The sequence below is a fragment of the Ascaphus truei genome, chromosome 20 (assembly GCF_040206685.1).
Source record: "Ascaphus truei isolate aAscTru1 chromosome 20, aAscTru1.hap1, whole genome shotgun sequence".
Lineage (NCBI taxonomy): Eukaryota > Metazoa > Chordata > Amphibia > Anura > Ascaphidae > Ascaphus > Ascaphus truei.
This window is the reverse complement of record NC_134502.1, coordinates 2,168,807-2,191,306: the sequence shown is the minus strand read 5'-3', so window position 1 is coordinate 2,191,306 and position 22,500 is coordinate 2,168,807. Positions and strand designations below refer to the sequence as shown.

The window sequence follows — 22,500 nt, the reverse complement described above, 5'->3', positions numbered from 1 at the left end:
ACACACACACACACAGTGACACACACACACACACAGTGACACACACACACAGATATGTCACCTCTCCTTCCGGGCGCCGCCATCTTAGGCACTCGGCGCCGCGAGGCAGCTGCAGGCTGCCTGCCCACTGCCTGTCCCCCCGCCGGGGAGAGAGGGAAGTGAGCGCTGGGGAGGGAGGTGAGTGAGCGCCGGGGAGGGAGGGGAGTGAGCGCCGGGGAGGGAGGTGAGTGAGTGCCGGGGAGGGAGGTGACTGAGCACCGGGGAGGGAGCGGGACATTGTATAATGTCAATGTAAGGTACATGTTGTAAGTTGGTGTGGCGGCCATTTTAGAAAGTTAATAAAGAGTGCGTACACCATTATTTTAATATATATTTATTGTAATATATGTGTTTTTAGTAAGGCATAAAGGTAGAGTGCAGGGCTACAGGGAGTGTTCATCTTGCGTGGTAGTGTTGTGGTGTGTGTGCGTTTGTCCGGCCATGTGCACAGGGGAGTAAGCATGAGTGTTAGCTACAGGGGAGTAAGCAGTGTGTACACAGGGGTGACAGCATGACTGTGAGTTGTGGGATGACTGTGTGGTCAGTGTGAGTGTGTGGGTTGACAGTGAGTGTGTGTGTGGAGTGTGTGTGTGTGTGTGTACACAGGGGTGACAGCATGACTGAGTTGTGGGATGACAGTGACTATATGTGTGGGATGACAGTGACTGTGTGTGTGTGTGTGTGTGTGTGTGTGTGTGTGTGTGTGTGTGTGTGTGTGTGTGTGTGTGTGTGTGTGTGTGTGTGTGTGTGTGTGTGTGTGTGTGTTGTAAACTTACCAAGGACTCCACAGGGGTTCTGTGGGCGTATGCTGTCAGTGCAAGTGTGTGAGAGTGAAGTAGGTGTGTGTCAGTGATGTCACTGTAACTTTTGGCCAATGAGAGTCGTGTGGGAGGTGTGTCACAGTGGGGCGTACCTCTTGGCCAATGAGAGTCGGGGTGGCCACGGACCAATCAGATTCACCGCAGCTAGTACCAACCTTTCGATTTTATATATTAAGATATATATATTTTTTTAAACATTTAATAAGTAATGCTTTGGGCTCTGAATGAACTGGTGCACGCTCTGGAGAGAATAATTTACGCATTCGGACACATGTTGCTACAATTGATTTTGGTGTGTTAAAGTGCATAGTTTTTTTTCTATAATAAACAGGGACCTGAGGCCCTGGCAAATATTAGTTTGATATCTTTTATCATATTTTCATACCCTCAGGTGGTGGAAGTGGATAGATATGATTTACAATTAAGTAGGGGTTAATGTTAACTCACTGGTTCCTGGAAGAGGAGGAGAAAGGTGAGTTGGCTAGAGTAGCCGTGTGTATTAACCCTGGTTGCATATATAAGTCACGTGCTCACTCGTGTGCTGTTCGTGCTGGTGGTATTTTGGGACGGATTGAGGGGAGATATAACTCATTTGAGGGACCTTTGCGGAGGTGAAGAGTGGAAGCGCTTGCGGGTTCTGTATTGATCCTCGATCCTGTAGAGGAGATATTGTCCATTTGACAGAACTTTGCGGAGGTGAAAAGTGGGAGCGCTTGCGAGCGTCGGTATTAACCCTTGTCCGTATGCAGGTCGAGTCCTAGCAGGGGGTCATACGTGACACCTATCCCTAAAGGAAGGGGTCCAACATGCAACTAGCTGGTAAAAACAGAGTTTAATGGAGGATGAAAGGCAGCATAACAGCCGAGAAGTGCAGAACCACCCTGACGCGTTTCACGCACACAGCGCTTTGTCATAGAGTACTGCCATACTCACTGAGCTGAAATATATATGCAAGGTGAGCCACCGGATGCCTGAATCTACCGCCCTAAGCAATCTGAATCACCGGAGTGAAAATCACCCGGCGTGGAAATCGAGGATGAATGGTTGTAATTCGATCCGGCGGAGCGCCAAAGCATATTACCACTCAGAGAAAAATACACATATAAAAAAAAGGATAACCCTGACATACACACCCACAGTCACTCCTACCAACCATTGTGGCCAGGCACTGCCATCTACAGCACTTACCCACCATCAAGGCCAGGCACTGCCATCTACTGCACCTACCCACCATCAAGGCCAAGCACTGCCATCTACTGCACCTACCCACCATCAAGGCCAAGCACTGCCATCTACTTCACCTACCCACCATCAAGGCCAAGCACTGCCATCTACTGCACTTACTCCCTCACCTGCTGTTTCGGTAAGTCTCCCAACATACCACTTAGATTGTAAGCTCTTCGGGGCAGGAATTTCCTTTCCTACTGTCTGATTTTGCTGCACTTATTGTATTATTATAATTCCCCGTGCTGTATTCTTTGTGAAGCGCTGAGTACACTTTAGGCGCTATATATAAATAAAGACATACAATACAATAAGATAATCAGAATTTGAGTTACTGATTCATACCAGAGAGAGACAAATTAAGTTGGATCAACAACGTACAATGATAAATGCATTAGTATCACAATTCAGGCATAATTGTAGTTGATATCAATATAATACCACATATATCCATATCTCCGATCCCCCATCGAAATGGTGAATCGGAGAGGATGATGTGCCGTGAGTAGTCATCGGAGAAGGGCAAGATGGAAAAGGGAGTACAAGAAATGTTGCAGCTCCCAGTCCACACTAATTCCTGCCGGAGCCAGGGTTTTTCCGGGAAAAATTCCAGAACATTTCTCTGCGATTCAGCAGGCCCAGCCTGTCCCCCCCTCCCCACCTCGAATGTGGGAAGGGACATGTTCCGTCGCCGAGACGGAGAGGGTAGCCAGGTCCCCCCTCTTGGCAACTACACTGCGTACCTGAGATCTTTATTGTGAATCGATCTCAGGTGTTCCTGTATTCTGATTCTAAGTATGGTTCTCCCTATATACCCTTTGCAGCAGGCACAGTGCAAACAATACACTACAAAAGCAGTGTGACAATTTATAAAGCATTGCATTTTATAGGTTTTGTTCGAAGTTCTACATTTGACCATTTTTATGCCTGTTTGATATACGGACAAATTGAACAATGACCGTATTTGTAGCAGTCTTTTGGGACATTTAGCCTCCCCCTTCCTCTATTGGAATCAAAGATACTAGGAGACAAATGGGATGCCACACTCACTTTTAAGTACACTCCCGAGTAAGGACATATCGCCCAATAGGCAAACGTCAGCTCACGCATGCGCCTGTCAGCACGTCCTGAACAGCAATACCAGCTCCCTACCTGTACTGAAGCTGTGCGCAAGCGGGGAGACTATAGAGCCTGTTACACACACGTTATTTACATCAGTTATGCACGTATATAACGATTGCAGTACCGTACATGCATCAATAAGTGGGGAAAAGGTAGTGCTTCACTTTAAGTACATTTTCACTTTACATACCTGCTCAGGTCCCGTTGCGTACGTTAATGCGGGGTATGCCTGTGTTACATACATGCTCCGGTCCCATTGCGTACGTTAATGCGGGGTATGCCTGTATCTAATTTAAGCACATCCCAGTGCTTCCAAATGATTGATATGATTTGTGTTGCCTGTCGATTAAACTGAGTGATAAAGAGAGGTGATTTATGTTCATCTGTATGTCTGTTTGTTTGATACTGCATGATGAGTGAACACATCTACCTGACTTTTTTGGTGTTCTACTCCCCATATTTCTCGGGGTCATTAGATCCATTCTGTCGGTTTGCTCTGCGTGCTCACACGCCTCTTGTAGATCTTTAGAATTATTGCCTCTAGAAAGAAATCTAGAGAGTAAGTTCTTGCGGTTGGTTGAAAAAAGATTCTTGGTCGGAAACATATCCGTTTAGGCCTTGCACATTTTCCCTTGGGAAGTCCCCTTCAACAGAGCCCGCGGGTGGCAATGAAAAATGTTGTATTTCCCTTACCAGGGAAGTAGGTTGTAGTTGCACAGAGAATAAAGTAATGGAAGTAAATGGCATCAGTCTGCAACAAAAACAATAGTCCTTAGTTCCAGGTACACAACAGGGAGTTCAGGCTCTCCCCTCAGCCAGGCTCTCCCGCAGCCAGGCTCTCCCCGCAGCCAGGCTCTCCCCTCAGCCAGGCTCTCCCCGCAGCCAGGCTCTCCCCGCAGCCAGGCTCTCCCCTCAGCCAGGCTCTCCCCTCAGCCAGGTTCTCCCCTCAGCCAGGCTCTCCCCTCAGCCAGGCTCTCCCCTCAGCCAGATTCTCCCTTTAGCCAGGCTCTCCCCTTAGCCAGGCTCTCCCCTCAGCCAGGCTCTCCCCTCAGCCAGGCTCTCCCCTCAGCCAGGTTCTCCCCTCAGCCAGGCTCTCCCCTCAGCCAGATTCTCCCTTTAGCCAGGCTCTCCCCTTAGCCAGGCTCTCCCCTCAGCCAGGCTCTCCCCTCAGCCAGGTTCTCCCCTCAGCCAGGCTCTCCCCTCAGCCAGATTCTCCCTTTAGCCAGGCGCTCCCCTTAGCCAGGCTCTCCCCTCAGCCAGGCTCTCCCCCCAGCCAGGCTCTCCCCTCTGCCAGGATCTCCGCGCAGCCAGGCTCTCCCCTTAGCCAGGCTCTCCCCTCAGCCAGGCTCTCCCCTCAGCCAGGCTCTCCCCTCAGCCAGGCTCTCCCCTCAGCCAGGCTCTCCCCTCAGCCAGGCTCTCCCCCCAGCCAGGCTCTCCCCTCAGCCAGGCTCTGCAACCTGTTTCCTCACAGGTTGAGAACAAAATTACAGCCTGGAAGAAATCTGCTGTCTTCCTTTTAAACATCCCCTTTCCAACCAGCTAGTAGACCTACCATGGTTTACTTTTGGTCTGCTAAAGTGAGAGAGTTTTTTAACCTCTTGTATAATCCCTCACTCCCTCGGCGAAATGCTCAAAGAAGTAGATTGGTGGAGACCTGGGATGAAGATGGTTATATATTTATATGTACGTGGAGAAGAGAGGCTGTAACCGCAGTACCTGGGAGATCATTGGGGAGGCTTCATCCAGCAGTGGGGAGACACGGGCTGAAGGTGGGATATATATTTATATGTACGTGGAGAAGAGAGACTGTAACCGCAGTACCTGGGAGATCATTGGGGAGGCCTCATCCAGCAGTGGGGAGACACGGGCTGAAGGTGGTGATATATATTTATATGTACGTGGAGAAGAGACGCTGTAACCGCAGTACCTGGGAGATCATTGGGGAGGCCTCATCCAGCAGTGGGGAGACACGGGCTGAAGGTGGTTATATATATTTATATGTACGTGGAGAAGAGAGGCTGTAACCGCAGTACCTGGGAGATCACTGGGGAGGCTTCATCCAGTAGTTGGGAGACACAGGCTGAAGGTGGGATATATATTTATATGTACGTGGAGAAGAGAGGCTGTAACCGCAGTACCTGGGAGATCATTGGGGAGGCCTCATCCAGCAGTGGGGAGACACGGGCTGAAGGTGGTGATATATATTTATATGTACGTGGAGAAGAGAGGCTGTAACCGCAGTACCTGGAGGATCATTGGGGAGGCCTCATCCAGCAGTGGGGAGACACGGGCTGAAGGTGGTGATATATATTTATATGTACGTGGAGAAGAGAGGCTGTAACCGCAGTACCTGGAGGATCATTGGGGAGGCCTCATCCAGCAGTGGGGAGACACGGGCTGAAGGTGGTGATATATATTTATATGTACGTGGAGAAGAGAGGCTGTAACTGCAGTACCTGGGAGATCACTGGGGAGGCCTCATCCAGCAGTGGGGAGACACGGGCTGAAGGTGCTGATATATATTTATATGTACGTGGAGAAGAGAGGCTGTAACCGCAGTACCTGGGGGATCATTGGGGAGGCTTCATCCAGCAGTGGGGAGACACGGGCTGAAGGTGGTGATATATATTTATATGTACGTGGAGAAGAGAGGCTGTAACCGCAGTACCTGGAGGATCATTGGGGATGCCTCATCCAGCAGTGGGGAGACACGGGCTGAAGGTGCTGATATATATTTATATGTACGTGGAGAAGAGAGGCTGTAACCGCAGTACCTGGGGGATCATTGGGGAGGCTTCATCCAGCAGTGGGGAGACACGGGCTGAAGGTGGTGATATATATTTATATGTACGTGGAGAAGAGAGGCTGTAACCGCAGTATCTGGGAGATCACTGGGGAGGCTTCATCCAGCAGTGGGGAGACACGGGCTGAAGATGATGAGGATATATATATATATATCTCCTCATTATCTTCAGTCCGTGTCTCCCCACTGCTGGATGAGGCCTAAATGTATATGTAGAATGTGTGTGTGTGTGTGTGTGTGTGTGTGTGTGTGTGTGTGTGTGTGTGTGTGTGTGTGTGTGTGTGTGTGTGTGTGTGTGTGTGTGTGTGTGTGTGTGTGTGTGTGTGTATATATATATTCTACATATATTCTACATATATATACAGTACATATATTTTACCTATTGTATGTATAAAAATATATTGCTAATATATCGATGTAGAATATTATCTATTATATATAAATATATATGTGAAGTATGCTGCTATATAGGGCATAGTATACACTACCCGTATATAGTTTTATGTATGAACACTTTCAGACGGTCGCGACTTCAGCCTCAGTTAATTAGGATTGTGTAATTAGGGTAATAAGGAGGAAGGGAACAATAAATGGAAGAGGTGCTCTAAATACTTTGAATTGCTGTATAATTAAGCTGCATTACAGTACATAATGTGCACAAGGAAATAGCAGGAGGGTAGTGATTAAGGTAATGCAGTCAGTTAAACACATGCAGAGAGTCAGTGGCAGATCACAGGAGAGAGAGAGAGAGAGAGAGTGAGCTGGCAGAGAGAGAGAGAGAGAGTCAGTGGCAGATCACAGGAGAGAGAGAGAGAGAGAGTGAGCTGGCAGAGAGAGAGAGACAGTGGCAGATCACAGGAGAGAGGGATAGGGAGCTGGCAGAGAGAGAGAGAGAGAGAGAGAGTGAGCTGGCAGAGAGAGAGAGAGTCAGTGGCAGATCACAGGAGAGAGAGTGAGCTGGCAGAGAGAGAGTCAGTGGCAGATCACAGGAGAGGGACAGACTGAGCTGACAGAGAGAGAGAGAGTCAGTGGCAAATCACAGGAGAGAGAGGCTGAGCTGACAGAGAGAGAGAGAGTCAGTGGCAGATCACAGGAGAGAGGCTGAGCTGACAGAGAGAGAGTCAGTGGCAGATCACAGGAGAGAGACTGAACTGACAGAGAGAGTGTCGGGCAGATCACAGGAGAGGGAGAGAGTGAGCTGACAAAGAGAGAGTACGTGGCAGATCACAGGAGAGAGACTGACCTAACAGAGAGAGAGAGAGAGACAGTGGCAGATCATAGGCGAGGGAGAGAGTGAGCTGGCAGAGAGTCAGTGGCAGATCACAGGAGAGAGAGAGTGTCAGTGACATCACAGGAGAGAGAGACTGAGCTGACAGAGAGAGAGAGAGAGTCAGTGGAAGAGCACAGGAGAGTCAGTGGAAGAGCACAGGACGGGAGTGACTGGGGTCACACAGAAAGCCAGCGGCGGAGCAGCTAAGAAAGAGAGAGGCAGTACAGAGAGGAAGAGGACACTCACAATACAGGGAGAGTTGTAGAGGAAAAAGAAAGGACAGTAGTGACCAAGCTCCCAGAGGGAGTCAGGGACAGCACAGGGAACGCTGAGGGGGAAGCAAAAGTCTCCCTTACATTCTATCAGCGTATAGAGCCACCTGCCCTATGTGTCCTTATTATAGTCCCTCCCCCCGCAGGGTGACACAGTGACACAGACAGAAGGGAGCTATGAGTCTGTCCCTCCCCCCGCAGGGTGACACAGTGGCACAGACAGAAGGGAGCTATGAGCCTGTCCCTCCCCCCGCAGGGTGACACAGTGACACAGACAGAAGGGAGCTATGAGTCTGTCCCTCCCCCCGCAGGGTGACACAGTGACACAGACAGAAGGGAGCTATGAGTCTGTCCCTCCCCCCGCAGGGTGACACAGACAGAAGGGAGCTATGAGTCTGTCCCTCCCCCCGCAGGGTGACACAGTGACACAGACAGAAGGGAGCTATGAGTCTGTCCCTCCCCCCGCAGGGTGACACAGACAGAAGGGAGCTATGAGTCTCTCCCTCCCCCCGCAGGGTGACACAGTGACACAGACAGAAGGGAGCTATGAGTCTGTCCCTCCCCCCGCAGGGTGACACAGTGACACAGACAGAAGGGAGCTATGAGTCTGTCCCTCCCCCCGCAGGGTGACACAGTGACACAGACAGAAGGGAGCTATGAGTCTGTCCCTCCCCCCGCAGGGTGACACAGACAGAAGGGAGCTATGAGCCTGTCCCTCCCCCCGCAGGGTGACACAGTGACACAGACAGAAGGGAGCTATGAGTCTCTCCCTCCCCCCGCAGGGTGACACAGTGACACAGACAGAAGGGAGCTATGAGTCTGTCCCTCCCCTGCAGGGTGACACAGTGACACAGACAGAAGGGAGCTATGAGCCTGTCCCTCCCCCCGCAGGGTGACACAGTGACACAGACAGAAGGGAGCTATGAGTCTGTCCCTGCCCCCGCAGGGTGACACAGTGACACAGACAGAAGGGAGCTATGAGTTTGTCCCTCCCCCGCAGGGTGACACAGTGACACAGACAGAAGGGAGATATGAGCCTGTCCCTCCCCCGCAGGGTGACACAGTGACACAGACAGAAGGGAGCTATGAGTCTGTCTCTCCCCCCGCAGGGTGACACAGTGACACAGACAGAAGGGAGCTATGAGTCTGTCTCTCCCCCCGCAGGGTGACACAGTGACACAGACAGAAGGGAGCTATGAGTCTGTCCCTCCCCCCGCAGGGTGACACAGTCATACAGACAGAAGGGAGCTATGAGACTGTCCCTCCCCCCGCAGGGTGACACAGTGACACAGACAGAAGGGAGCTATGAGTCTGTCTCTCCCCCCGCAGGGTGACACAGTGACACAGACAGAAGGGAGCTATGAGTCTGTCTCTCCCCCCGCAGGGTGACACAGTGACACATACAGAAGGGAGCTATGAGTCTGTCCCTCCCCCCCGCAGGGTGACAGTGAAACAGACAGAAGGGAGCTATGAGTCTGTCCCTCCCCTGCAGGGTGACACAGTGACACAGACAGAAGGGAGCTATGAGTCTGTCCCTCCCCCCGCAGGGTGACACAGTGACACAGACAGAAGGGAGCTATGAGCCTGTCCCACCCCCCGCAGGGTGACACAGTGACACAGACAGAAGGGAGCTATGAGTCTGTCCCTCCCCTGCAGGGTGACACAGTGACACAGACAGAAGGGAGCTATGAGTCTGTCCCTCCCCCCACAGGGTGACACAGTGACACAGACAGAAGGGAGCTATGAGTCTGTCCCTCCCCCCGCAGGGTGACACAGTGACACAGACAGAAGGGAGCTATGAGTCTGTCCCTCCCCCCGCAGGGTGACACAGTGACACAGACAGAAGGGAGCTATGAGTCTGTCCCTCCCCCCACAGGGTGACACAGTGACACAGACAGAAGGGAGCTATGAGTCTGTCCCTCCCCCCCGCAGGGTGACACAGTGACACAGACAGAAGGGAGCTATGAGTCTGTCCCTCCCCCCGCAGGGTGACACAGTGACACAGACAGAAGGGAGCTATGAGTCTGTCCCTCCCCCCGCAGGGTGACACAGTGACACAGACAGAAGGGAGCTATGAGTCTGTCCCTCCCCCCGCAGGGTGACACAGTGACACAGACAGAAGGGAGCTATGAGTCTGTCCCTCCCCCCCGCAGGGTGACACAGTGACACAGACAGAAGGGAGCTATGAGTCTGTCCCTCCCCCCCGCAGGGTGACACAGTGACACAGACAGAAGGGAGCTATGAGTGAGTCTGTCCCTCCCCCCGCAGGGTGACACAGTGACACAGACAGAAGGGAGCTATGAGTGAGTCTGTCCCTCCCCCTCACGGGGCAAATAGGGTGACAACTGGATAATATTGTTTTACTAATATTTTATTCATAATTTAAGTTACAATAATACATCATTTTATTTAGGTGTTGAAATTGCAATATACAAATATAATGAAAGTATTCATGAATATATCAACATGAATGAACATATCTACAAAATATGTATGAATCTATGTACATTTATTTATCTATCGATATATCATTGGTTTGTAGAAATATGATATAAATTAATTATTTAAATATATATCGACATTTTTTTGTTGTGCTCCCCTTTGAACTGTATGTGAATGGAACATTCCAAGATACTGGTTGTGACTGACGCCAACCTGAGTCAATCAGGGACCTCCCCATGAGAAACTCTCCCTTTACGATACAGCGGTCTGGAGAGAACTCGGGGACGTACACAACACAAACTCGTGAACGGGGTGAAAACGATAGAGGGCGGGATCTTTGAGTAAATGACACGAGCCTCAGCCAATCGGATCGCTCGGCACATAAAACCTCTCACGGGTCCAGGTTGGTCCTGAACCCTCTTCCGACGTTCCCGCGTGCGTTGGTAGGCGGGACCATCTCAATGCTGCTTCTTCTCCTTGGAGGGGGAGAAGAGGAGGTCCGCCTTCCCCGGCCACTCCCTCGTCGCGGGGGGTTGGTCCTAGTTTCAGCAGGGGTGGGGGGTGTAACAGAGGTAGACCTCCAGAAGGCGAGATGGGGGAAGTAGCTACGATATCTCCTCCCCAAATAATTACGGGGCCGTTTGAGGGCGAGGAACTGTTGGGATATAAAGCAGTGGTGAGTATCTATCAGCTGATAATGAGCATGCTATGCTGTATAATGTTGGTGAGCATGTCCCTCCCCCCTGTCCCTCCCCCCGTTGATAATGAACATGCCGCGCTGTATAATGATGCAGAGTATCTATACGCTGATAACGAACACGCCGTGCTGTATAATGATGCAGAGTATCTATACGCTCATAACGAACACGCCGCGCTGTATAATGATGCAGAGTATCTATACGCTCATAACGAACACGCCGCGCTGTATAATGATGCAGAGTATCTCTATACACTGATAATGAACACGCCGCGCTGTATAATGATGCAGAGTATCTCTATACACTGATAATGAACACGCCGCGCTGTATAATGATGCTGAGTATCTATACAGTGATAATGAACACGCCGCGCTGTATAATGATGCAGAGTATCTATACGCTGATAACGAACACGCCGCGCTGTATAATGATGCAGAGTATCTATACGCTGATAATGAACACGCCGCGCTGTATAATAATGCTGATTATCTATACACTGATAATGAACGTGCAGCGCTGTATAATAATGCTGAGTATCTATACACTGATAATGAACGTGCTGCGCTGTATAATGACGCTGAGTATCTATACACTGATAATGAACATGCTGAGCCCTCCCTCTCCAGATTTAAATGAATTCCAGCACAAGAAGATGATAGAAAAACATTATAAATATTACTTTGATAAAACATATAAATCACACTATATATATATAAAATATTTTGTAACTCACCACACAGGGGCAGAATAGGCAGAAGGTGAAGAGAATAATTGAAGCCAGACAGATAAGTATAATCCCCCAATAGGGGATTCTTTTGTTAGGACCTGTTATAAAGACAAACAAATCCAATTAGTCCCCTACAAATCCTCATTATTTTCCATTAAACATGTCACTTTCATTAGGTCACTTTGCTCCTATGTGGGACTGACCCTTTAACTCATTACACACGTCCCTGTCAGTGGGTCACTTTGCTGCGGGGGCTGACCTTTAGCTCCATTAAACACGTCACTGTCACTGGGTCACTTTGCTCTTACATGCAACTGCCCCTTTAACTCATTAACCACGTCCCTGTCATTAGGTCACTTTCTTCCTACAGTACTGTACACCTGCAGTTCATGCATTTCGCCACTAGATGATGCTATATACCATATCTTCTCTCCCTGGTAACATTGTTATAAATAAAGGATTTATACTGAATGATCCCCCAGGTATTCCAATGATCTCCCAGGTATTGCGGACACAACGTCTCTTCTCCATGTTGCTCAAACACATTCCCTAATCCTATCCTCACATCTTAATCAGGGCGCCATCTTGGTCTTTTAATCTAACTTGGTTTCAAGCCGAGAACTATCTCTGTCCAACGATGATAATTTATTGAATATACATATATCACTTTATCTTAGTGAGTGGAGGAAGAGGAGAGGGAAATCTTTGAGCAATGCCTGTGTCACTGTGTAAATAAAATTACCATTGGTGAGGATTCCTGGTGCATTGGTCCCGGTGAGGGCTGTAGTACTTCCTGTGTTTGCAGTGGTACTTCCTGTGTTAGCACTGGTACTTCCTGTATTAGCAGTGGTACTTCCTGTGTTAGCAGTGGTACTTCCTGTGTTAGCAGTGGTACTTCCTGTGTTAGCAGTGGTACTTCCTGTGTTAGCGGTGGTACTTCCTGTGTTAGCGGTGGTACTTCCTGTGTTAGCGGTGGTACTTCCTGTGTTAGCGGTGGTACTTCCTGTGTTAGCGGTGGTACTTCCTGTGTTAGCGGTGGTACTTCCTGTGTTTGCGGTGGTACTTCCTGTATTAGCAGTGGTACTTCCTGTGTTAGCAGTGGTACTTCCTGTGTTAGCAGTGGTACTTCCTGTGTTTGCAGTGGTACTTCCTGTGTTTGCAGTGGTACTTCCTGTATTAGCGGTGGTACTTCCTGTGTTAGCGGTGGTACTTCCTGTGTTTGCGGTGGTACTTCCTGTATTAGCAGTGGTACTTCCTGTGTTAGCTGTGGTACTCCCTGTGTTAGCTGTGGTACTCCCTGTGTTAGCTGTGGTACTCCCTGTGTTTGCAGTGGTACTTCCTGTATTAGCAGTGGTACTTCCTGTGTTAGCTGTGGTACTCCCTGTGTTAGCAGTGGTACTCCCTGTGTTAGCAGTGGTACTTCCTGTATTAGCAGTGGTACTTCCTGTGTTAGCTGTGGTACTTCCTGTGTTAGAAGTGGTACTTCCTGTGTTAGCACTGGTACTTCCTGTGTTTGCAGTGGTACTTCCTGTATTAGCAGTGGTACTTCCTGTGTTTGCAGTGGTACTTCCTGTATTAGCAGTGGTGCTTCCTGTGTTTGCAGTGGTACTTCCTGTGTTAGCAGTGGTACTTCCTGTGTTAGCTGTGGTACTCCCTGTGTTAGCAGTGGTACTTCCTGTGTTAGCTGTGGTACTTTCTGTGTTAGCAGTGGTACTTCCTGTGTTAGCTGTGGTACTCCCTGTGTTAGCAGTGGTACTTCCTGTGTTAGCAGTGGTACTTCCTGTGTTTGCAGTGGTACTTCCTGTGTTAGAAGTGGTACTTCCTGTGTTAGCACTGGTACTTCCTGTGTTTGCAGTGGTACTTCCTGTATTAGCAGTGGTGCTTCCTGTGTTTGCAGTGGTACTTCCTGTGTTAGCTGTGGTACTCCCTGTGTTAGCTGTGGTACTCCCTGTGTTAGCAGTGGTACTTCCTGTGTTAGCTGTGGTACTTTCTGTGTTAGCTGTGGTACTTCCTGTGTTAGCAGTGGTACTTCCTGTGTTTGCAGTGGTACTTCCTGTGTTTGCAGTGGTACTTCCTGTATTAGCAGTGGTGCTTCCTGTGTTTGCAGTGGTACTTCCTGTGTTAGCTGTGGTACTCCCTGTGTTAGCTGTGGTACTCCCTGTGTTAGCAGTGGTACTTCCTGTGTTAGCTGTGGTACTTTCTGTGTTAGCTGTGGTACTTCCTGTGTTTGCAGTGGTACTGCCTGTGTTGGCAGTGGTACTTCCTGTGTTGGCAGTGGTACTTCCTGTGTTGGCAGTGGTACTTCCTGTGTTGGCAGTGGTACTTCCTGTGTTAGCTGTGGTACTTTCTGTGTTAGCTGTGGTACTTCCTGTGTTAGCTGTGGTACTTCCTGTGTTAGCTGTGGTACTCCCTGTGTTAGCAGTGGTACTTCCTGTAAGTCCTGTGGTGCTCCCTGTATTAGCAGTGGTACTACCTGTAGTAGCACTGGTACTTCCAGTTGTACTGGTTGTACTTCCTTGTGTAGTAGTGGTACTTTCGGTGGTGCCTGTAGTAGTTCCGGTTGTAGTTTGGGTACCTGTAGTACTCCCTATGGTGGCAGTAGAACTTATAGTACTGCCTGTAGTACTCTCTGTGGAAGCAGTGGTACTTCCAGTTGTTCCTGTGGTAATCTCTGTAATAACAGCAGTACTAGTACTCTCTGTAGTAGCACTGGTACTTCCAGTTGTACCGGTTGTACTTCCTTGTGTAGTAGTGGTACTTTCGGTGGTGCCTGTAGTACTTCCGGTTGTAGTTTGGGTACCTGTAGTACTCCCTGTGGTGGCAGTAGAACTTATAGTACTGCCTGTAGTACTCTCTGTAGTAGCAATGGTACTTCCAGTAGTACCACTCGTACTTTCTGGTGCAGTAGTGGTACTTGCGGTGGTTCCTGCAGTACTCACTGTAGTGACAATAGTACTTGTCGTGGTGCCTGTAGTACTCTCTGTAGTAGGAAGGGTACTTGCTATAGTACCGGTTGTAGTTCCCAGTGTAGTAGTGGTACTTCCGGTGGTACTTGCACTTTCTGTTGCTGTTGCACTATTCTCTGAGGTAGACTGTGCACCTAAAAATAGAGAGAGTGAGTGAGTATTGCAATGTGATTAGGGTATATACAGGTCATAACTATCTATGTATGTACAGGTGATACAGGAGACAGCTCAGTTTCCCGTGTGTGTGTGTGTGTGTGTGTGTGTGTGTGTGTGTGTGTGTGTGTGTGTGTGTGTGTGTGTGTGTGTGTGTGTGTGTGTGTGTGTGTGTGTGTGTGTGTGTGTGTGTGTGTGTGTGTGTGTGTGTGTGTGTGTGTGTGTGTGTGTCAGTCTCTCCTCTCTCTGTATATACAGGTGATAGATTGCTCAGTCCCTCCTCTCTCTGTATAAACAGGTGATAGATTGCTCAGTCCCTCCTCTTTCTGTATATACAGGTGATAGATAGCTCAGTCTCTCCTCTCTCTGTATATACAGATGATAGATAGTTCAGTCTCCTCTCTCTGTATATTAAGGTGATAGATAGCTCAGTCACTCCTCTCTCTGTATATACAGGTGATAGATAGTTCAGTCTCCTCTCTCTGTATATTAAGGTGATAGATAGCTCAGTCTTTCCTCTCTCTGTATATACAGGTGATAGATAGCTCAGTCTCCCCTCTCCCTGTATATACAGGTGATAGATAGCTCAGTCTCTCCTCTCTCTGTATATACAGGTGATAGATAGCTCAGACTCCCCTCTCTCTCTGTATATACAGGTGATAGCTCAGTCTCTCCTCTCTCTGTATATACAGGTGATAGATAGCTCAATCTTCCCTCTCTCTGTATATACAGGTGATAGATAGCTCAGTCACTCCTTTCACTCTGTATATACAGGTGATAGATAGCTCAGTCTCCCCTCTCTCTGTATATACAGGTGATAGCTCAATCTTCCCTCTCTCTGCATATACAGGTGATAGATAGCTCAGTCTCCTCTCTCTGTATATACAGGTGATAGATACCTCAGTCTCCTCTCTCTCTGCATATACGAGTGATAGCTCAGTCTCTTCTCTCTCTGTATATACAGGTGATAGATAGCTCAGTCTCCCCTCTCTCTATATATACAGGTTATAGATAGCTCAGTCTCCCCTCTCTCTGTATATACAGGTGATAGATAGCTCAGTCTCTCCTCTCTCTGTATATACAGGTGATAGATAGCTCAGTCTCCCCTCTCTCTATATATACAGGTTATAGATAGCTCAGTCTCCCCTCTCTCTGTATATACAGGTGATAGATAGCTCAGTCTCTCCTCTCTCTGTATATACAGGTGATAGATAGCTCAGTCTCCCCTCTCTCTGTATATACAGGTGATAGATAGCTCAGTCTCCTCTCTCTGTATATACAGGTGATAGATATCTCAGTCTCTCCTCTCTCTGTATATACAGGCGATAGATATCTCAGTCTCTCCTCTCTCTGTATATACAGGTGATAGATAGCTCAGTCTCCCCTCTTTCTGTATATACAGGTGATAGATAGCTCAGTCTCTCCTCTCTCTGTATATACAGGTGATAGATAGCTCAGTCTCCCCTCTCTCTGTATATACAGGTGATAGATAGCTCAGTCTCCCCTCTCTCTGTATATACAGGTGATAGATAGCTCACTCTCTCCTCTCTCTGTATATACAGGTGATAGATAGCTCAGTCTCTCCTCTCTCTGTATATACAGGTGATAGATAGCTCAGTCTCTCCTCTCTCTGTATATACAGGTGATAGATAGCTCAGTCTCCCCTCTCTCTGTATATACAGGTGATAGATAGCTCAGTCTCTCCTGAGGACCGAAACGTTGGCAGCCCTGTGTTGTCAATACACTTTATTTACTTCATTATATTGCGGTGTGCTGTCTCTTTGTTACCTGGATTTCCCTGGTTACCCTGTACATGTTTCTATATGGGACGAGCATCTGCCTTCTTTTGAGAAACCTTGAGTGCAAACTATTTTTTCATTGACAATATATATATATGTAACGGATATTCCCCCCCCACCCAATCGCAGATTATAGTGTGGGTGCAAAGGACATACAAGGTTACCAGGTGTGGTGCTTTACCTGTTGGCTCGCAGGAGGGCTGAGCTTCCGCTAAGGGAAACCTGGGGCAATTATAGGATACTATGAGTAACCGCGTACTCGGTGCAGCGCCTCCACCTGCGATGGCTCCCACCAGAGGGGGAGTGGTTCCTCGCAGGACAATACACAATAACCACGTACAACTGATTGGATAATAACTAATACCTTTACTAACGAGCATAGAAGACATGTAATATCAACATATAACAACAGGTGTCCCTCTCTAGAGGCAACCTGACTACGGCGTCTCGCAGGACGCTAACGCTAACTTGCACCACGGCGGGCGCCCACACCTTATGCGTCACGGCGGACGCTAACACTATGCGTCACAGCGGACGCTAACACTTTATGGTCCCACCCCGTGTCCGATAACCCCACCCAAATGTCTCGCACTACCAAGTCAGATACAGGTGTGTGTGTGTGTGTGACTGCGCAGCCACTATGTCTGGTGATAGGCCTTGTTGATGCACTTGGTGTTATGGGTTACCTGCCGAGCACTCCAGTGCTCGGACCTGCCACGGCTTCCCAAAGGGTCAAGGCGAGCTCCTGCACGATATCTGGATCCACCGTAGGATGAACCGTCAGGGGCGATCCCACCCTGATAATAGTCCAGCTCTCTCCCAGCAAGACAGGTAATGTTCTTTGTTCCCTACTATCAAATAGCTAATGGGGCAGGGTCCCTAACCTAGGGCCTGTCCCTACAACACTCCACTAGGATGACTCAGGGCTATCTGGGGCCCAAGGGAATTGCTGGCCTAGTGCAGGGAGTTACTGACTCCTGCACCCTACCTCCTTCCCCTAGCTGCTCCTCTCAACAACTGCCTGTCTCCAAACCCGGCGAATTGTATCTATTTGTTGCGAGCAGAGAGCTCCTGCAGCCCTATTGGCTCCCTGGCGTCATGGGGCCGCTCCAGAGGCTCATGGGACTTGAAGTCCCCTTACAGAGCCCTCCTCTCATTGGTGGCATTTCGCGCGCTTGTACCGCACATGCGCGATCTACATCAGGGCCTCCCGTCGCATCGGCAGTCTGCGCATGCGCGAAGAACTGTCATGGCGGCGCCCTGCACCGGGAACCGCCGGCGCACCTCGCAACACGACCGCGGCCCTAGCAACCGGCCGCACGCGTCTCCGGCAGCCGGCCGCAGCATGGAGAGAACGCGTCACGCGCGCACATGCCCACGCACCTCTCCACGATCGGCCGCCTGGTGAGTACCCAGAGGGGGGGGCCCACATACAGAAGGGGGACCTGGCTACATATATATATATCCTAGGTTATTTATGTTCAGTAAAACGTATCTTTAATAAGTGTGTGTTTTATTGTATACGGGTCCTGTAGTGGGATTATTCCACATCATAGAATCCTGTACAGGTGGAGTCGCTACCGACCGAACATCGCCTCAGGTATACCCCAGGTTCCCAGTAGCGGAGACTCAGATCTCCTGTGCGCCACAGGTATTGCACCATATACTGTACACACCGTAGCCACACATCTCTCGGGGGTGGGGAAGTGCGTTACACACAGGTAATAGATAGCTCTCCTCTCTCTGTATATACAGGTGATAGATAGCTCAGTCTCCTCTCTCTGTATATACAGGTGATAGATAGCTCAGTCTCCCCTCTCTCTGTATATACAGGTGATAGATAGCGCAGTCTCTCCTCTCTCTGTATATACAGGTGATAGATAGCTCAGTCTCATCTCCTCTCTCTGTATATACAGGTGATAGATAGCGCAGTCTCTCCTCTCTCTGTATATACAGGTGATAGCTCAGTCTCATCTCCTCTCTCTGTATATACAGGTGATAGATAGCTCAGTCACTCCTCTCTCTGTATATACAGGTGATAGATAGCTCAGTCACTCCTCTCTCTGTATATACAGGTGATAGATAGCTCAGTCTCCTCTCTCTGTATATACAGGTGATAGATAGCTCAGTCTCCCCTCTCCCTGTATATACAGGTGATAGATAGCTCAGTCTCCCCTCTCCCTGTATATACAGGTGATAGATAGCTCAGTCTCTCCTCTCTCTGTATATACAGGTGATAGCTCAGTCTCTCCTCTCTGTATATACAGGTGATAGATAGCTCAGTCTCTCCTCTCTCTGTATATACAGGTGATAGATAGCTCAGTCTCTCCTCTCTGTATATACAGGTGATAGATAGCTCAGTCTCCTCTCTCTGTATATACAGGTGATGGATAGGTCAGTCTCCCCTCTCTCTGTATATACAGGTGATAGATAGCTCAGTTTCTCCTCTCTCTGTATATACAGGTGATAGATAGCTCAGTCTCTCCTCTCCTCTCTCTTTTTATACAGGTGATAGCTCAGTCTCTCCTCTCTCTGTATATACAGGTGATAGATAGCTCAGTCTCTCCGCTCTCTGTATATACAGGTGATAGATAGATCGGTCTCCTCTCCCTGTATATACAGGTGATAGATAGCTCAGTCTCTCCTCTCTCTGTATATACAGGTGATAGATAGCTCAGTCTCTCCCCTCTTTGTATATACAGGTGATGGATATCTCAGTCACTCCTCTTTCTGTATATACAGGTGATAGATAGCTCAGTCACTCCTCTCTCTGTATATACAGGTGATAGATAGCTCAGTATCTCCCCTCTCTGTATATACAGGTGATAGATAGCTCAGTCTCTCCTCTCTCTGTATATACAGGTGATAGATAGCTCAGTCTCTCCCCTCTCTGTATATACAGGTGATGGATAGGTCAGTCTCCCCTCTCTCTGTATATACAGGTGATAGATAGCTCAGTCTCTCCTCTCTCTGTATATACAGGTGATAGATAGCCCAGTCTCTCCCCTCTCTGTATATACAGGTGATGGATAGGTCAGTCTCCCCTCTCTCTGTATATACAGGTGATAGATAGCTCAGTCTCTCCTCTCTCTGTATATACAGGTGTTAGAGAGCTCAGTCTCTCCTCTCTCTGTATATACAGGTGATAGATAGATCAGTCTCTCCTCTCTCTTTATATACAGGTGATAGATAGCTCAGTCTCTCCTCTCTCTGTATATACAGATGATAGATAGCTCAGTATCTCCCCTCTCTGTATATACAGGTGATAGATAGCTCAGTTTCTCCGCTCTCTGTATATACAGGTGATAGATAGCTCAGTCTCCTCTCCCTGTATATACAGGTGATAGATAGCTCAGTCTCTCCTCTCTCTGTATATACAGGTGATAGATAGCTCAGTCTCCTCTCCTCTCTCTGTATATACAGGTGATAGATAGCTCAGTCTCTCCCCTCTTTGTATATACAGGTGATGGATATCTCAGTCACTCCTCTCTCTGTATATACAGGTGATAGATAGCTCAGTCACTCCTCTCTCTGTATATACAGGTGATAGATAGCTCAGTATCTCCCCTCTCTGTATATACAGGTGTTAGAGAGCTCAGTCTCTCCTCTCTCTGTATATACAGGTGATAGATAGATCAGTCTCTCCTCTCTCTTTATATACAGGTGATAGATAGCTCAGTCTCTCCTCTCTCTGTATATACAGATGATAGATAGCTCAGTCTCTCCTCTCTCTGTATATACAGGTGATAGATAGCTCAGTCTCTTCTCTCTGTATATACAGGTGATAGATAGCTCAGTCTCTCCCCTCTTTGTATATACAGGTGATAGATATCTCAGTCACTCCTCTCTCTGTATATACAGGTGATAGATAGCTCAGTCACTCCTCTCTCTGTATATACAGGTGATAGATAGCTCAGTATCTCCCCTCTCTGTATATACAGGTGATAGATAGCTCAGTCTCTCCTCTCTCTGTATATACAGGTGATAGATAGCTCAGTCTCTCCTCTCTCTGTATATACAGGTGTTAGATAGCTCGGTCTCTCCTCTCTCTGTATATACAGGTGATAGATAGCTCAGTCTCTCCTCTCTCTGTATATAGAGGTGATAGATTGCTCAGTCTCCCCTTTCTCTGTATATACAGGTGATAGATAGCTCAGTCTCCTCTCTCTGTATATACAGGTGATAGATAGCTCAGTTTCTCCTCTCTCTGTGTATACAGGTGATAGATAGCTCAGTCTCTCCTCTCTCTGTATATAAAGGTGATAGATAGCTCAGTCTCTCCTCTCTCTGTATATACAGGTGATAAATAGCTCAGTCTCTCCTCTCTCTGTGTATACAGGTGATAGATAGCTCAGTCTCTCCTCTCTCTGTATATACAGGTGATAGCTCGGTCCCTCCTCTCTCTGTATATACAGGTGATAGATATATCAGCAGTCTCTCCTCTCTCTTTATATACAGGTGATAGATAGCTCAGTCTCTCCTCTCTCTTTATATACAGGTGATAGATAGCTCAGTCACTCCTCTCTTTGGATATACAGGTGATAGATTGCTCAGGCTCCCCTCTCTCTGTATATACAGGTGATACATAGCTCAGTCTCTCCTCTCTCTGTATATACAGGTGATAGAGAGCTCAGTCTCTCCCCTCTCTGTGTATATACAGGTGATATATAGTTCAGTCTCCTCTCTCTGTATATACTGGTGATAGCTCAGTCTCCCCTCTCTCTGTATATACAGGTGATAGAGAGCTCAGTCTCCCCCCTCTCTGTATATACATGTGATAGATAGCTCAGTCCCTCCTCTCTCTGTATATACAGGTGATAAACATATCAGTCTCCTCTCTCTTTATATACAGGTGATAGATAGCTCAGTCTCTCCTCTCTCTGTATATACAGGTGATAGATTGCTCAGTCTCCCCTTTCTCTGTATATACAGGTGATAGATAGCTCAGTCTCCTCTCTCTGTATATACAGGTGATAGATTGCTCAGTCTCCCCTTTCTCTGTATATACAGGTGATAGATAGCTCAGTCTCCTCTCTCTGTATATACAGGTGATAGATAGCTCAGTCTCTCCTCTCTCTGTGTATACAGGTGATAGATAGCTCAGTCTCCCCTCTCTCTGTATATAAAGGTGATAGATAGCTCAGTCTCTCCTCTCTCTGTATATACAGGTGATAGCTCGGTCCCTCCTCTCTCTGTATATACAGGTGATATATAGCTCTGTCTCTCCCCTCTCTGTATATACAGGTGATAGATAGCTCAGTCTCTCCTCTCTTTGTATATACAGGTGATAGCTCAGTCTCTCCCCTCTCTGTACAGTATATACAGGTGATAGCTCAGTCTCCCCTCTCTCTGTATATACAGGTGATAGATAGCTCAGTCTCTCCTCTCTCTGTGTATATACAGGTGATATATAGTTCAGTCTCCTCTCTCTGTATATACAGGTGATAGATAGCTCCGTCCCTCCTCTCTCTGTATATACAGGTGATACACATATCAGTCTCCTCTCTCTGTATATACAGGTGATAGATAGCTCAGTCACGCCTCTCTCTGTATATACTGGTGATAGATAGCTCAGTCCCTCCTCTCTCTGTATATACAGGTGATACATATATCAGTCTCCTCTATCTGTATATACAGGTGATAGATAGCTCAGTCACTCCTCTCTCTGTGTATACAGGTGATAGATAGTTCAGTCTCCTCTCTCTGTATATTAAGGTGATAGATAGTTCAGTCTCCTCTCTCTGTATATTAAGGTGATATATAACTCAGTCTCTCCTCTCTTTGTACACACAGTACAGGAGAAATACAGCTTAGTCTCTTCTCTCGGTATATACATACATGATAGATACTGAGGAGCTCAGTCCCTCCTCTCTCTGTGTATACAGGTGATAGATAGCTCAGTCTCTCCTCTCTCTGTATATACAGGTGATAGATAGCTCAGTCTCTCCTCTCTCTGTATATACAGGTGATAGATAGCTCAGTCACTCCTCTCTCTGTGTATACATACATGATAGATACTGTAGCTCAGTCCCTCCTCTCTCTGTATATACAGGTGATAGATCGCTCAGTCCCTCCTCTCTCTGTATATACAGGTGATAGGTTGCTTAGTCTCCTACTGTATCTCTTTATACAGGTGAATAAAAGCTCCTATGCCTCTGCCTCTT

The 22,500-nt window shown here is 48.0% G+C and overlaps 1 protein-coding gene across 1 annotated transcript in view; it reads right to left on the bottom strand.

Moving 5' to 3' along the window:
• Positions 1 to 9,943: 9,943 nt before the first annotated feature.
• Positions 9,944 to 22,500, bottom strand: part of LOC142470646 (uncharacterized) — an 18,766-nt gene continuing 6,209 nt past the window's right edge. The window contains exons 2-4 of the mRNA XM_075577243.1: positions 12,161 to 14,518; positions 11,425 to 11,516; positions 9,944 to 10,648 (exon numbers count right to left, since the gene is read on the bottom strand). Of these exons, the coding sequence (XP_075433358.1) occupies positions 10,385 to 10,648; positions 11,425 to 11,516; positions 12,161 to 14,518 (2,714 nt within the window). The 3' untranslated portion in view covers positions 9,944 to 10,384. The remainder of the gene's footprint in view (positions 10,649 to 11,424; positions 11,517 to 12,160; positions 14,519 to 22,500) is intronic.